At 39.8% G+C, this 15,894-nt stretch overlaps 1 protein-coding gene across 3 annotated transcripts in view; it reads right to left on the reverse strand.

The window, feature by feature from the left end:
* DIAPH2 (diaphanous related formin 2) overlaps positions 1-15,894 on the reverse strand; it is a 988,957-nt gene that overhangs the window by 923,336 nt on the left and 49,727 nt on the right. For 2 of the 3 annotated variants that reach the window (XM_087859797.1, XM_087859796.1), the window contains exons 2-3: positions 5,291-5,323; positions 2,497-2,673 (exon numbers count right to left, since the gene is read on the reverse strand). In XM_087859797.1, the coding sequence (XP_087715923.1) occupies positions 2,497-2,673; positions 5,291-5,323 (210 nt within the window). The remainder of the gene's footprint in view (positions 1-2,496; positions 2,674-5,290; positions 5,324-15,894) is intronic. The other variant, XM_087859798.1, reaches the window with a different exon arrangement.

Genomic DNA, 15,894 nt, shown 5'->3' on the forward strand with positions numbered 1-15,894 from the left:
AAAATATTAAAAAAAAAAAAAGAGTTGTAGTAGTCCTACAGTCCCACCACTATTGTGGCAGCCCAGGTAAGATTTCAGCTTGTATGGGACCAGTGAAGGTGATAAGAAATGGTCAGCTATTCCAAGTACCTTACTTTGAATGAAGAGTTAATGAGTTACAAAATGAATTAAAGGTAAGAAAAAAATAGTTAAAAGACAGTTCCAAAGACTTTAGCCTGAGTAACTGGACAGACAGATATACCATCAGCTGAGAAGGGGAAGACACTGAGAGGAGCAGGTTTGGAGGAGAATATCAGCAGTTCCATTTTGAATATATTACTTCGGAGAACTCTACCGATTATCCAAGGTGAGATGTTGATTTTGAAGTCTGATATATGAGTCTAGAGATCAGACATTAGGACTAGGCTGGAGGCAAATCTGAGAACTGTGAGCACACAAATGGGATTTAAAAGCATAGTACTGGTTGTAATTACCAAAGAAGGTAGAAAGAGGAAAAGATGTCCAAGCACTGATCCCTGGGCCTCTACTTTAAAGGTTGAGAACATGAAAAGGAATCTGTAAAGAAGATTGAAAAGAAGCCACCAAAGAAGCAGGAGGAAAACCAAATCAATTTTGGGAGTATGGGAGGGAGGAAGCATTTCAAACTGGAGAGTATGATCAACTGTATCAAATGCTACTGCTAGGTCAATTAAGATGTTTTATCTCTGTGGTAAGGCTGTCACCGATGTCTTCTACTCTTTTCTCAATCCCAGTGAGTATACTTATGATCATTGCATTAAATTCTCCATCAGGCATGTAACTTATATCTGTTTCACTTAGATTTGTAGCCAAGGCCTCATCTTGTTCTTTCATTTGGGATAAATTCCTTCATCTTTGCATTTTCTCTAAGTCTCTGTCTTCTTCTCTGTGTTAGAAAATCCAGTTATGTCTCCTGCTCCTGCAAGTAATGGCCTTATGAAGAAGAGGTCACGTAGTGTCCAAGGCCTGGAGCTTCAGGGAGTGTCTCTGGTATGTGCTACATGTACTCTGCTGTTGTTTTGGGGCTGCTCTATCCTTCAGGCCAGTATTCTGTACATGGTATTCTCCTTGTCTGCTGTGGCCAGTGTTTCGTCCCTGGCCTGAATGTGTCGAGTTTAACCAGGTGTGCTCTGGTCTGCTCTGGTCGGCTCTGGTCTGCTTATGAAATGAGTCTTTTCACCACCTCCACTGGAACTGAGGCCCTGCAAAACTCTCTGGTCAGGAGATGTGGTGAGGTCAGAGGTTTATGCTGGTGTTCTGGAGGTTAGGCCCACCATGCTGGTCCTGAAGCAAGCCTGAGAAGGGCAGCTCCAATGGAGCACAGAGGGGTGGGGCTTGGTGTAAGTAAATTATACAGCCAGTGTTGGTACTGTGTTGCTTTCAGCAGTTGGCTCACTTTTTATGGTGTTATGTGGGGGGGGAGGGGAATGGCTCCAGCCAGCTCCTTTTTCCCAGAGAGGTGTCTCAGTGAATGCTGCTTCTCAGGGGCAAGCTCAGAGGATAGCAAATAATCCCCATGCTTTCCAGGTGCTTTTCAGATCGCTGTTTCCATGCCATGTCCTTGGGATGTTTACCTGCCTTCTCTCCAGGAGCAGGGTGGTATCCTCAGGGCTCTATCCCAGCCAAGCTTGCTGACCTTCAAAACTCCAGGCTTCAATCCCTACTGCTTGCAAGAACTCATGAAATTCAGCCCCTCTTGTTTTCCAAAGCCAAAGGCTTTTGGGAAACATTCTCCATGTACATCCCCCCATGTGCTTCTCTTTCTCTCTCTCAGTCTCTCTCTAGCCCTTCTCTAGACCAGAGCTCCCTCCCCTCCTCAGTAACTTTGATCCATTTTTCCCCTAAACCACATCTCTGCACTTCCTACCTTCTTTGATGTGGCCTCTTCTCTCCCTTTATTTGTAGAGTTTGTTCTGTCAGTCTTCAGGTCAATTTCTGAAGTATTTAGAATGATTTGATAGTTATCTACTTGTGTTCATGGGATGAATTGAGCCTAGGGTCCTCCTACTCCACTGCCATCTTCCTTCTCTTCCCAGGCATTGTTTCTCCTCTATGTTTTTTGTTTTTTCATTTTTGGTTTTTTACCCTCTGTCTTCCCAACTCTATTTCATATACCCAACAAGATACCTTGTGTTGTTTTCAGCAAAGTGAAATTTGGCCTGTTTTACTTCACAGAAACGGAAACGCAAATTAGTTAATTAAAAAACTGATTCAATATGCCAGAGACTATAAAATACTAGGGAACACAAATAAATAAGAGAGCCCCTGCTTTCTGGATCTCACTGTAGAAGTAATAGGTTAAGATGTTTTAGTTCAAAAAACAGATACTTCTGAAAATAGTTCTGTTTTATCAACAGGTTTCTGGTCTCTCTCTTACATGATATAAACACAGTCCATACAAATGTAACTACTTAAAACCCCATGCCACTTTGGACACACGAATTTTAGAATTACAACAAAAGCAGGGGTCTAACTTACCATCATTTTCTCAAACAGATCCAGTACTTCCTTTTCTGACAAATTCAAAGATCGTTCATCATATAATGGCTGAGCTGCTGGAAACTCGCTCATTGCAACTTGAGAATCAATAGGATGTTGAATAAGAGGTTTTTCTTTTTTGACAGTAGATTTTCTAAAATTTGTAATTCGGTCACGCTACAAAGAAAAAAATAAGAAACTCTAAGACAGAAACCCAGAATCACAAATATGAACTACTGAAACATCAAAATAGCATTTAGTGTAATGTATATCATTACTGTCTTTTGACAAACTCTTAAGCAACAAGCTCCAGTTAGAGATTGTACAATTTTGAAAACTTGTAGTAGTTCTCCAGTCTCAGAAGTCTGAGGTGTGAAAAGTATTCCTCTAAAGTAAACCTAGTCCCTTATTTCTGTTTTACACAGTAAGTAGGTAAAAAAAAAAAAAAAGTCCTGCGTCAAAGTCACGTGGTTGTTTAAGGGAGATGTAGCTTTGGTGGCAACTCTTGAACTACAAGAAATAAAGAAAGGAAATAAAAAGAGCACTAATATTCAATTCTAAGAGGGAAACTATAGTAATGTTTCTCTCTTCAAAGTGCCAAAAATTGTGACAAGTATACTTTGTCAGCATAGAGGCTGAGTATAATGGTTAAGAACATACACTCTGAAGCCAGACTGCCTGGGTTTGAATCTACCCTTTCCTAGCTGAGGAATCCTGTGCAAATTACGTGTGCTCTGTTTCCTAATCTCTAAAATACAGATAACAAGGGGCGTCTGGGTGGCTCTTTCAGGTAAGTGTCCATCTCGATTTCAGCTCAGTCATCACATAGGGGTTATGAGATCAAGCCCCACATAGGGCCCCATGCTCAGTGGGGAGTCTGCTTGAGATTCTCTCTCTCTTTCCCTAAAATAAATAAATAAAGTCTTTAAAATACAAGTTAATAAATGTTAAGTAAATAATGATATTACCTATACCACAGAGTTATTCTGAGATTTAAATAAATTGATATGTTTAGTGCACTTAGCTGCTATTTATTATTATTATTGCTGTTACTATTATTTCCCTTACTTTTTTCCCCTAAAAACTGGGAATAACAAGACATCACCTTTTCCATTTAATGGCAATGTTAACATACATAGAAATATCTTATTCCTACATACTATTATAAAGAACTTGATGTTTTATGGATATTGACTCTGAAACTTTGATCCCATGTACAATCTCTAATAATTAAGCACAATCTCTAATAATTAGCTTGCTATTTCACATAGAGTGTATTAATGACTCCAGGTACATGTAAACAGCCCAATCTGTTTTATAAACCCGAAAACATTAGACCTCAAAAATTAGTAATGTCCATAAAACTGAATGCAACTCAGTTTTATTCTGGTTTCTGTTAGAAAGCACATGCATACCATCAACTCATGTTAAACAAGCACATGTGTTAGATGTGAGGACAGTAATCTTCACTGCCATGTTACTGAGTCCTTATAAATTATTTCAACAATACAAACAGCATCACAGAAGTAATTACAGCAACTTACATAATTTTCTGTTGACTCCCCCCATTTAAAGAACATGCTTTTCATTTTGATTCAAAGAACAGTTTTTTTAAAAGCTAAACTTTGAAATATGAGCAGTTTATGCAGCTTATTTAGGATTACAAAAATGATTTTAGTACATGGTTTCTTAAAAAGAGATCATATAAATCATAGTGTTTTAGAGCTGGGAAGAAATCTGAAAAAACATCTAGACCAACTTTCATTTCACAGAAAAAGTGACTCGCTAAATTTGTGAAGTCCCTGGTTCCAATCCCAGTGTTCACATTAAGATTCATTTCTTCAAATTATCCTGAACTATATTCCAATTTTCTTTTAACTCTTTGAGGAAAATTAAGTTGGTTTAGATATGTATTATATTTTCAAACAACTCAAGAAAAAATATTAAGTAATCCCAAATAAGCTTGAGTACATATTCAATGGTCAAAAATTTTGCTAAAAAATATGGTGGACATAAAAGCATTTAAATATGCAATCGACCATTAAATCAATGTATCTCTGTTCCTGTCCCTTCATGTCACTTTTGCAGTGCTAGCTTTTTATTGAGTAGCATTATTTACATATATATTTGATCTTCCACTATGCCCTTCATTTCTATCTAGAAAATGGGCTTTTGCTTTCAGCTATATCTTGATAAGAAAATGAAGTTAAGCTATATAATTTTACCTTTTGAATCACTAATATTTTACATTATTTGTAACTTCACAAAGAAAAAACTGACACTGCTTAAAATACTGTATTTTAAAAGTTTAGCTATAAAAGGGTACACTTAAATGTTAAGCCCATAACTTTTAATAAGTTTTACTATGATAGCCTCAGCTCAAAATATTTAAGAATTTTAAATTTAATAGCATATATCTAACATAATAAACTTAGCTTCTTTTCTACTTTAATTTCCCCCAATATTGATACTAATCTTTTACTTACTCACAGTTTACTTGGCTATCAAAAAAGAAAAAATCTGTATTTTCCAGAGTTAGATTTATATACAGACCAAAAAAATTAGATTAAGGTATACAGCAGGATAATATCAAAATTTTATTGAGCTCTCACGTAATTCTTTAATATCCAAAAAAAGAAAAGTCACTCTCTTGACAAATTTCCATTTTACTGTGCTTTGTAAACATCTAGATATTTTATATCTTACATACATCAATGCTTTAATGTCCGCCCACTATAGTAAAAAAGGCAACATGCATAAGTAACATAACAACATGCTACTAAGACCACCTTACCACATCATCTGCCAAAGTTTTTATTTGAATGTTCTATTAAAACCAAAAGGAAAAAAAAAGAATACCTGTCAGATAAGAGAAATTCATAGATCAAATAAATTAATCATTGAATGATACCCATTTGTTTTATTAATTACAACTAATCAAAAAGAATTAGCAGGTTTAAATATATAACCACATACATTCTTTACAAAAGGAAAAAAAAGCTCTTTTAACGATCAAAAATGAAGATTTGGATGGGGGTGTCTATTTGTTTTTAAAGATGACTAGCAAGGTCCCAAAGACAGATTTGGATCAGACATCATTACCATAGTGCTCAAACATGAGAAAAGATAGAGCAAAGTCATAAACCCTTTCAGGTTTTTTCAAAATTTTAGAATGAATCATATTTTTAAAATAAATTTTTAAAAATAGGAAAAACGTCACATTTAATATTAATGAAATAAAATGAAACAGCTGAGTCTAGAGCTCAGTTACATTGGATAAAGGACATCTTTATAAATATTCTAGATAAAATTGGATTAATGGATTCTGTTAATATATGTCCATTTCTCAAAAATTCCAACAGTTGTTTTTTGCATGTGGTTTTCTACTTCTAATGTTGAGAAGCACTTAAAATGGTGTATCCTAGTTAATAAAATACAGTGGTTAATAAAAGCCACCATACAACAAAATAGGCACCACTATTCGAAGAATTAGAGTACAGCAATACTAAAGTAATAAAGCAATATTACAGTAAAGTAAATAAAGTAATAATTTAGTAATCTTCCATGACTGAGAAGGTAATTCAAGATCTTGCAATAACATATGATCAGCATGAAGGGCAGTTATTATATTATAAATATGTTGAAATTCTAATTAAAAATTGTAATTAGAGGGGCGCCTGGGTGGCACAGCGGTTAAACGTCTGCCTTCGGCTCAGGGCGTGATCCCAGCGTTCTGGGATCAAGCCCCACATCAGGCTCCTCCGCTAGGAGCCTGCTTCTTCCTCTCCCACTCCCCCTGCTTGTGTTCCCTCTCTCGCTGGCTGTCTCTATCTCTGTCGAATAAATAAATAAAATCTTTAAAAAAAAAATTGTAATTAGGAAGATTTTTTAAAGTCACCAGTTAAGAATTGAAATTAATCTTTCTGCCACATCCTATACATTTATTTCTTACAACAGAAGCTGAACGATGAGCATCAACTTGGTCAAGCTTGCTCACAACCCTTTTTACTAAGAAAAATGTGGTCATCCCACTGATAAGAATTCATTATGAGTTCTAAATAAGTGAGAATTATTTGGTCTCAGGATCTCATGAAATTGTCTTCAAACACCATCAACAAAATGCTGTTAAGTTAGATCATCCTCCTCTGGACCAGCTGGGACAAATACACTATTATATGTATAGTTCTCTTTCTAATTTTAATCCATTGATTCCCTCAGGTACCTATACTTCTAAATTTTTGTACTATGTCTTCAGCACACCCCAATCAAATTTTACTGCCTAGGGGAAAAAAAGAAGGGGGAATATTCATATCAGAACTGAAGCCATTTTAAGAGAGGTTAATTCACCATAGGACTATCTCTATGTATTTCCTCTTTAATATTCATACTTAGTTAAAGAAAATCTTTATGCACAATGGTAAGCTTCATGATCGCCTGTAATGTAAAATCAGAGTGAGAAATGTCAAATTCTCAACTACCATGCCACCATCCAAATATGTACCTGTCCACCCGTGTTTAAGTAAGCAGATTATACAATTCTTCAAGCAATTACTTCTTTCCTTTCTATCCTTTGGGAATATAAACTCAAAGACACATCTATATCTTCAAAGTGAGAATGTAAATTAAGGGAAAATACAATTTGATTTAGTCAAATTATCTAGCTTAAGGTACAAATATGTCTGGAATGCTTTAAATTTATATCTCAATTGAATGTACGGTGGTGACAAGTATTGTTAGTAATCTTTCCGCCTTGTCCTATAGGAAGAAATTTGAGTTTTCTTCTCCAACCCCACTTGCTTTTCTTTGAAATTAACTTTTTTGTCCATATTTAATCACACATGTATGTATATGGAGTTAGAGAATATTAAAGGTGCATGGAATTTAAGATAATCTGGTCAAAACCTCTCATTTTACAAATTATGAAACTGAAGTTTGAAGAGGCCAAGTGACCTGCCCAAGGACCACAGATCTATCTGGTTATGAATACACACTAACTCTCAGTCAACATATAAACTTTTCAGTTATTATAATCAAGATCTAGGATATTAAGACTGAATTACTGAATTGAAACAGTTCATGGTAATCTCAAAGTCACAGATACTCCCTTTAGGTAACTGCCTTTTCCCATTATCACCCAGGAAGTCAAACATCTTACCAAAGAGCATTCCCTGGCACCCAAAGTCCTTGCCAACACATCTTACATGTAATCTACTGAACTCACATGTGGCTCATCGGTTATAATCCACATAAAATGTATATGCAAATGAATTAAATTTTACATTCACATAAAATGTATATGCAAATTAAATTTTACCTTCCTAATTACTTCTTAATCTTGCTACAATTCTAAGAGTCAAACCATTTCTCTAAGCTTTCAAGAAGGATGGCAGGAGGAAAAATGAGTATACAATTAATAACCCAATGGAAATACTACATGAGCACAAAGGGGTAAAAATGCTGTTTCAGAGGATCAGGACAGACTTTCAAAAAGGAGGGTAACATTTATGTTAATGGTACTATCCACATTCCATTTATCCAGGTTTAAGACTTCCATGTCACTCCTTCATTCCCTATAGCCAAACAGTTGTCAAGTCCCACTGTATATGTTCTGCAATTTCTTCTTCATTCACACACAAACTATAATATTTTAGAGTCTAATCCCTGGAAACAGCCTCCTTATAATTACCTCTGTTTCCATTCTCTCCTCATTGCCAAAGAAATCTTCCAGTTCAAGCCATCATCACCTCTTACCTAGATTTCTATAATAACATCCTAGCCTGTCCCCTGCTTCCACCTTTATCATCCCAGTTAATTTTGAACATACCAAAGTGATACTGGTAAAACCAAATTCAGATTATGTTACTCCTTTGCTCAAAACTTTCCAACAGCTCTCTACTTTCACTACAAGCATAAGTCAAAATCCTGACAATGGTCTACAAGGCCCTCCTGATCTGTACTCTCTCCAGATCCCTCAGACCTCATCTCCTGTTACTGTCCCTTTAACTTCCCTCAGCTCCAGTCACAGTGACAACCTCACTGTTCTTCAATAATGCAATCAGTCACATGCACTGGCTCTTCCCTCTGCTGACAATGCCCTTTTCCATTTCCATATTTCCATATTCTTTATTCCATAATCCCTCCTTTTGGAGTTCTTGTTCAGTGAGACCCAATCTATCCATCCTATTTAAATGGAAACACTGAGGTTAGAAGATGGCAGTGGAGTAGAGGACCCTAGGCTTGCCTTGTCCAATGAATGCAACTAGATAACTATCAAATCATCTCAATACCCCAGAAATTGACATAAAAACTGACAGAACAAACTTTACAACTAAAGGAAGAAAAGAGGCCACATCAAAGAAAGTAGGAAGTGCAGAGACAGAGCTCGGGAGAGAAACAGATTACCCACTGACTGCAGTGGGGAGGGAGCTGTGGTCGCAGAGAAAGGCAAGAGACAGACTCACATGCAGGGGAGCACATGGGGAAAACAAATCCCTCTAACAACTGGCTTGGAAAGTGAAAGGGGCCAAATTTCAATTTCATAACTTCTGATAAGCAATAGTGCTTAAAGCCTGGAGTTTTAAAAGTCAGTGGGCTTAGCTGCGATACAGCACCAAGGGCATTAGGGCAGCTCTTGGAGAGAAGGCAGGCAAAAGACCTGCAGATATACAGCATGGAAACAGCAATCTGAAGACCAAGTGGGGCACACGGTAGAGAGGTTATTTGCTCATTTTAGAACACATCCCAGAGAGACAACATTCACAAAGAGACCCTCCAGGAACAAAGAAACTGTCAGGTGCCACTTCCCTTCCCTGCCTATCTTCATAAGCACATGGCTACCTGTGGGAAACAGCACATTACCAACACTCACTACCTAACTTACCCCAAATCCTGCCCAACATACCCTGGTGGAACCACACTTCCAGAAGTGCCAGTTTCGCTTGCCTCAGAGGCAGCACTGTGGGCCTCCTAACCTAGAAGACTAGTCCAACCCCTGCTCACACTGCATCCCCCAATTTAGGAGATTTGCTGAGTCTCGGTTTCAGCAACAGAGGCAACAAACAGACCAGATCACACCTAGTCAAAATGGGCCACATTCAGTCCAGAGACCAAACACTGCTCACAACAGGCAAAAACAGCCTCTGCAGACAACAGGCCTGAAGGACAGAGTGGCCAGCAAAACTGCACAGCACATGCAGCACACATTGGAGACAATCCCAGAAATGTCAAGCCCCGGGAAATAGGGGAAACCACACAGCAGGACACTACAGAACCTCTTCTTCATAAGGCCATTACCCACAAGAACAGGAGACATAGCTAACTTTCCTAACAGAGAAACAAACACAGAGACTTAGACAAAATGAGAAAACAGAGAAATTTACCCCATATGAAAGAACAGGACAAGGCCACAACCAGATATCTAGATAAAACAGATATAAATAACATGCCTGATGGAGTATTTAAAGCAATGCTCATAAGGATACTCAGGTGGCTTGAGGAAATAGTGGAAGACATGAGTGAGACCTATAACAGAGATAAGGAATAACAGCAGAGATAAAGGACAAATGAACTGAGAAACATGCTTGCTGGAATGAAAAGCAGGCTGGGAAAAGCGGAGGAAGAAATCAATGACCTAGAAAGCAGAGTAATGAAAAATAACCAAGCTGCACATAAGGGAGAAAAAAGAACTGGGCAAAATGAGAATAGATTTAGGGAATTCAGTGATGCCTTCAAAGATAATAACATTTGTAGTATAGAGTCCAAGAAGGAGAAGACAGAGAAAGGGAGCAGAAAATTTATTTGAAGAAACAAAGCTGAAAACTTTCCTAATCTGGGAAAGGAAACAGATATCCAGACTCAGGAGGCAGAAAGAAACCCATCAAAATCAACAAAAGCAAACCCACACCAAGACATATGGTATGTATGTATGTATGTATGTATGTATGTATTTTGTGGAAGAAGGGGAAAAACTTTATTCTTGCTTTTTGAACAAGGAGCCCTGCATTTTCATTTTGCAAATTAAGTAGCCACCCCCGGGTAAGCCCAAAACATCCCTACAAGGAATGTGCTTATTTTATTTTTTTTAACAGGCAAGGAAGTTGGGCTTAGAAGGTACATCACCCGGGAGTTAAGATGGCGGAGGAATAGGGGACCCCTTTTTCAGCCGGTCCCCTGAGTCGAGCTGGATAGGTACCAGACCAGCCTATATAACCACGGAATCAGCCTGAGACGCAGGATGATGCATCTGGATCTCTACAAATGAACATCTCCAGCGCTGAGTATTGAGGTACCAAGAGGGGAGCTGTAAACCGTGCACGGATATCGGAAGATAAACGGAAGGGGGAGGGAGCCGCCGCGTTTGGGCGCCGGGAAGCGGCAGCCACCTGCACGGGGGAGCGGGCGGACACACAGAGGGCACCCGCGAGAGAGCGGACTGAGACCGGTGAGCCGTGAACGCGCGCGCCACCAGGCATCTCCCGGAACACCGGAATCCCGGTATGCTCACGGGATCCAGACTGAGACCGGGAACTCCCGGAGCGCGCGCGGGGCGGCTGGCGGGCCACCTGCACGGGGGAGCGGGCGGACTCGCGGTCGGCACCCGTGAAACAGCAGACTGAGACCCTGAACCGGGTGCGCGCGCCACCAGGCTTCTCACGAAACTCCGGAATCGAGGTGTGCTCACCGGGCATAGACTGAAACCGGGAGACCCGGGAGCGCGCGGGGCGGCCGGTGGCTGGCGGCATTAGAAACACAAAGGACAGAGACGCAGCCGGTGGCTGGCGGCATTAGAAACACAAAGGACAGAGACGCGCCAGCCCTGGAAGTGAGGGCAGGGTCGCCGAGTTGGTGCGCACATCCCTGGACGGCCGCAGGGTTGAGCAGCACCAACAGTAACAGAGTTAAAGTGGCCAGAACATCAGTGGAGAACGGGCCGCAATCCCTCTGTTCTGTGACAATGCAGCCTCTGCTGCTCTGACCCTCAGAAGAGGCATAGCCGGCCGCCAGGGAAAGCCGCCAGAGAACAAAAGCCTGGAAATACCAGCTCAGAGAGTGCCCATCCCCATCCTCCCTCGCAGGGGACACGGAGACTCTAACCAAACAGGGTTGCCTGAGTATTGGCGCGGCAGGCCCCTCCCCCAGAACACAGAAGGCAGGCTGAAAAATCAAGAAGCCCACAACCGGAGGCGCCTGGGTGGCACAGTCATTGAGCTCCTGTCTCCGGCTTAGGGCGTGATCCCGGCGTTCCGGAAAGGAGTCCCTCATCGGGCTCCTCCGCTGGGAGCCTGCTTCTTCCTCTCTCACTCCCCTGCTTCTGTTTCGTTCTTGCTGACTGTCTGTTTCCCTCTCTCAGATAGGTAAATAAATGAAATCTTTAAAGAAGAAGCCCACATCTCTAAGATCCCTATAAAACAAGGGGCACGGCCTGGGACCCAGTCAATAATTTTGGGCTCTGGAAAGCCCGCAACCTCTCTTCATCAGAATGACAAGAAGGAGAAGCCCCCCCCCAGCAAAGAAAAGACAGTGAATCAGTGGCCTCTGCCACAGAAGTAACAGATATGGATGTAACCAAATTATCAGAAATGGAATTCAGAGTAACAATGGTCAAGATAATGAGTAGACTTGAAAAAAGTATTCAGGAAAATATTACTGAGAATATACAATCCCTAAGGGCGGAAATGAGAGCGAATTTGACAGAAATTAAAAATTCTATGAGCCAAATGCAGGCAAAACTAGAGGCTCTGACGGCCAGGGTCACGGAAGCGGAGGAAAGGGTTAGTGAATTGGAGGATGGGTTAATAGAGGAAAAAATAAAAATAGAAGATGGTCTTAAAAAAATCGACGCCCACGAATGTTGGCTACGGGAGATTACTGACTCAACGAAATGATCCAATGTTAGAATCATCGGCATCCCCGAGGGGGTGGAGAAAAACAGAGGTCTAGAAGAGATATTTGAACAAATTGTAGCTGAAAACTTCCCTAATCTAGCAAGGGAAACAAAAATTCGTGTCCAAGAGGCAGAGAGGACCCCTCCCAAGCTCAACCATGACAGACCTACACCACGTCACGTCATAGTGCATTTCGCAAATATGAGATCCAAGGAAACAGTATTGAAAGCGGCCAGGGCAAAGAAATTTCTCACGTACCAAGGCAAAGGCATCAGAATTACATCAGACCTGTCTACACAGACCTGGAATGAGAGAAAGGGTTGGGGGAGCATTTTTAAAGCTCTTTCAGAGAAAAACATGCAGCCAAGGATCCTTTATCCAGCAAGGCTGTCATTCAGAATTGATGGAGAAATAAAGACATTTCAGAATCGACAGTCACTAGCCAATTTCGTAACCACGAAACCAGCCCTACAGGAGGTATTACGGGGGGTTCTATAAAAGTAAAAAGGCCCCAAGAGTGATACAAAACAGAAAGTCACAGCCAATACAAACAAAGACTTTACTGACAACATGGCAGAATTAAAAGCATATCTCTCAGTACTCAGCCTGAACATTAATGGTTTAAATTCTGGTTTCAAACGCCACAGGGTTGCAGATTGGATAAAAAGAAATGACCCATCCATTTGCTGTCTACAAGAGACTCATTTCGAACCCAAAGATGCATTCAGACTGAGAGTAAGGGGATGGAGTACCATCTTTCACGCAAATGGACCTCAAAAGAAAGCTGGGGTAGCAATTCTCATATCAGATAAATTGGATTTTAAACTACAGACTATAGTTAGAGATGCAGAAGGGCACTATATTATTCTTAAAGGAAGTATTCAACAAGTGGATATGACAATTATAAATATATATGCCCCCAACAGGGGAGCAGCAAGATACACAAGCCAACTCTTAACCAGAATAAAGAGACATATAGATAAAAATACATTAATAGTAGGGGACCTCAACACTCCACTCTCAGAAATAGACAGAACACCCTGGCAAAAACTAAGCAAAGAATCAAAGGCTTTGAATGCCATACTCGACGAGTTGGACCTCTTAGATATATATAGAACACTGCACCCCAGAACCAAAGAATACTCATTCTATTCTAATGCCCATGGAACATTTTCAAGAATAGACCATGTTCTGGGACACAAAACAGGTCTCAGCCGATACCAAAAGATTGAAATTATCCCCTGCATATTCTCAGACCACAACGCTCTGAAATTGGAACTCAACCACAAGGAAAAATTTGGAAGAAACTCAAACACTTGGAGACTAAGAACCATCCTGCTCAGGAATGACTCGATAAACCAGGAAATCAAAAATCAAATTAAACAATTTATGGAGACCAATGAGAATGAAAATACAACAGTCCAAAACCTATGGGATACTGCAAAGGCAGTCCTAAGGGGGAAATACATAGCCATCCAAGCCTCACTCAAAAGAATAGAAAAATCTAAAATGCAGTTTTTATATTCTCACCTCAAGAAGCTGGAACAGCAACAGAGGGACAGGCCTAATCCACGCACAAGGAAGCAGTTGACCAAAATTAGAGCTGAAATCAATCAAGCAGAAACCAGAAGTACAGTAGAGCAGATCAACAGGACTAGAAGCTGGTTCTTGGAGAGAATCAATAAAATTGACAGACCACTGGCAAGACTTATCCAAAAGAAAAAAGAAAGGACCCAGATTATTAAAATTATGAATGAAAAAGGAGAGGTCACGACGAACACCATTGAAATTGGAAGGATTATTAGAAATTTTTATCAACAGCTATATGCCAATAAACTAAGCAATCTGGAAGAGATGGAATCCTTCCTCGAAACCTATAAACTACCAAGATTGAAAAAGGAAGAAATTGATTTCTTAAACAGGCCAATTAATTATGAAGAAATTGAGTCAGTAATAAACAACCTTCCAAATAACAAAACTCCAGGCCCGGACGGTTTTCCTGGGGAATTCTACCAAACATTCAAAGAAGAAATAATACCTATTCTCCTAAAGCTATTTCAAAAAATAGAAACAGAAGGAAAGCTACCAAACTCATTCTATGAGGCCAATATTACCTTGATCCCCAAACCAGGCAAAGACCCCCTCAAAAAGGAGAATTACAGACCGATTTCCCTAATGAATATGGACGCCAAAATCCTCAACAAGATACTTGCTAATAGAATCCAACAGTTCATTAAAAGGATTATCCACCACGATCAAGTGGGATTCATACCTGGGATGCAAGCGTGGTTCAATATTCGCAAATCAATCAGCGTGATACATCATATCAACAAGAAAAGACTCAAGAACCATATGATCCTCTCAATCGATGCCGAAAAAGCATTTGACAAAATACAGCATCCTTTCCTGATTAAAACCCTTCAGAGTGTAGGAATAGAAGGTACATTTCTCAATCTCATAAAAGCCATCTATGAAAAGCCTACTGCAAATATTATTCTCAATGGGGAAAAGCTGGAAGCCTTTCCCTTAAGATCAGGAACACGACAAGGATGCCCACTCTCGCCACTATTATTCAACATAGTACTAGAAGTCCTTGCAACAGCAATCAGACAACAAAAAGGGATCAAAGGTATTCAAATCGGCAAAGAAGAAGTCAAAATGTCTCTCTTCGCAGACGACATGATACTCTATATGGAAAACCCAAAAGAAGCCACTCCCAAACTATTAGAAGTTATAGAGCAATTCAGTAACGTGGCGGGATACAAAATCAATGCTCAGAAATCAGTCGCATTTCTGTACACGAATAACGAGAATGAAGAAAGAGAAATCAGGCAATCCATCCCATTTACAATAGCACCAAAAACCATACGTTACCTTGGAATTAACTTAACCAGAGACGTAAAGGACCTTTATTCTAGAAACTATAAATCACTCTTAAAAGACATTGAGGAAGACATAAAAAGATGGAAAGATATTCCATGCTCATGGATCGGAAGAATTAACATAGTTAAAATGTCCATGCTACCCAGAGCAATCTACACTTTCAATGCTATCCCGATCAAAATACCGAGAACGTTTTTCAAAGAACTGGAACAAATAGTCCTTAAATTTGTATGGAACCAGAAAAGACCCCGAATCTCCAAGGAACTGTTGAAAACGAAAAACAAAGCTGGGGGCATCACAATGCCGGATTTCGAGCTGTACTACAAAGCTGTGATCACAAGGACAGCATGGTACTGGCACAAAAACAGACACATAGACCAATGGAACAGAATAGAGAGCCCAGAAATGGACCCTCGGCTCTTTGGGCAACTAATATTTGATAAAGCAGGAAAAAACATCCGGTGGGAAAAAGACAGTCTCTTCAATAAATGGTGCTGGGAAAATTGGACAGCTACATGCAAAAGAATGAAACTTGATCACTATCTCACACCATACACAAAAATAAACTCCAAATGGATGAAAGACCTCGATGTGAGACAGGAATCCATCAAAATTCTAGAGGAGAACATAG

The sequence above is a fragment of the Ursus americanus genome, chromosome X (genome assembly GCF_024610735.1).
Source record: "Ursus americanus isolate L20-20 chromosome X, mUrsAme1.1.p, whole genome shotgun sequence".
NCBI classification, from domain to species: Eukaryota; Metazoa; Chordata; class Mammalia; order Carnivora; family Ursidae; genus Ursus; species Ursus americanus.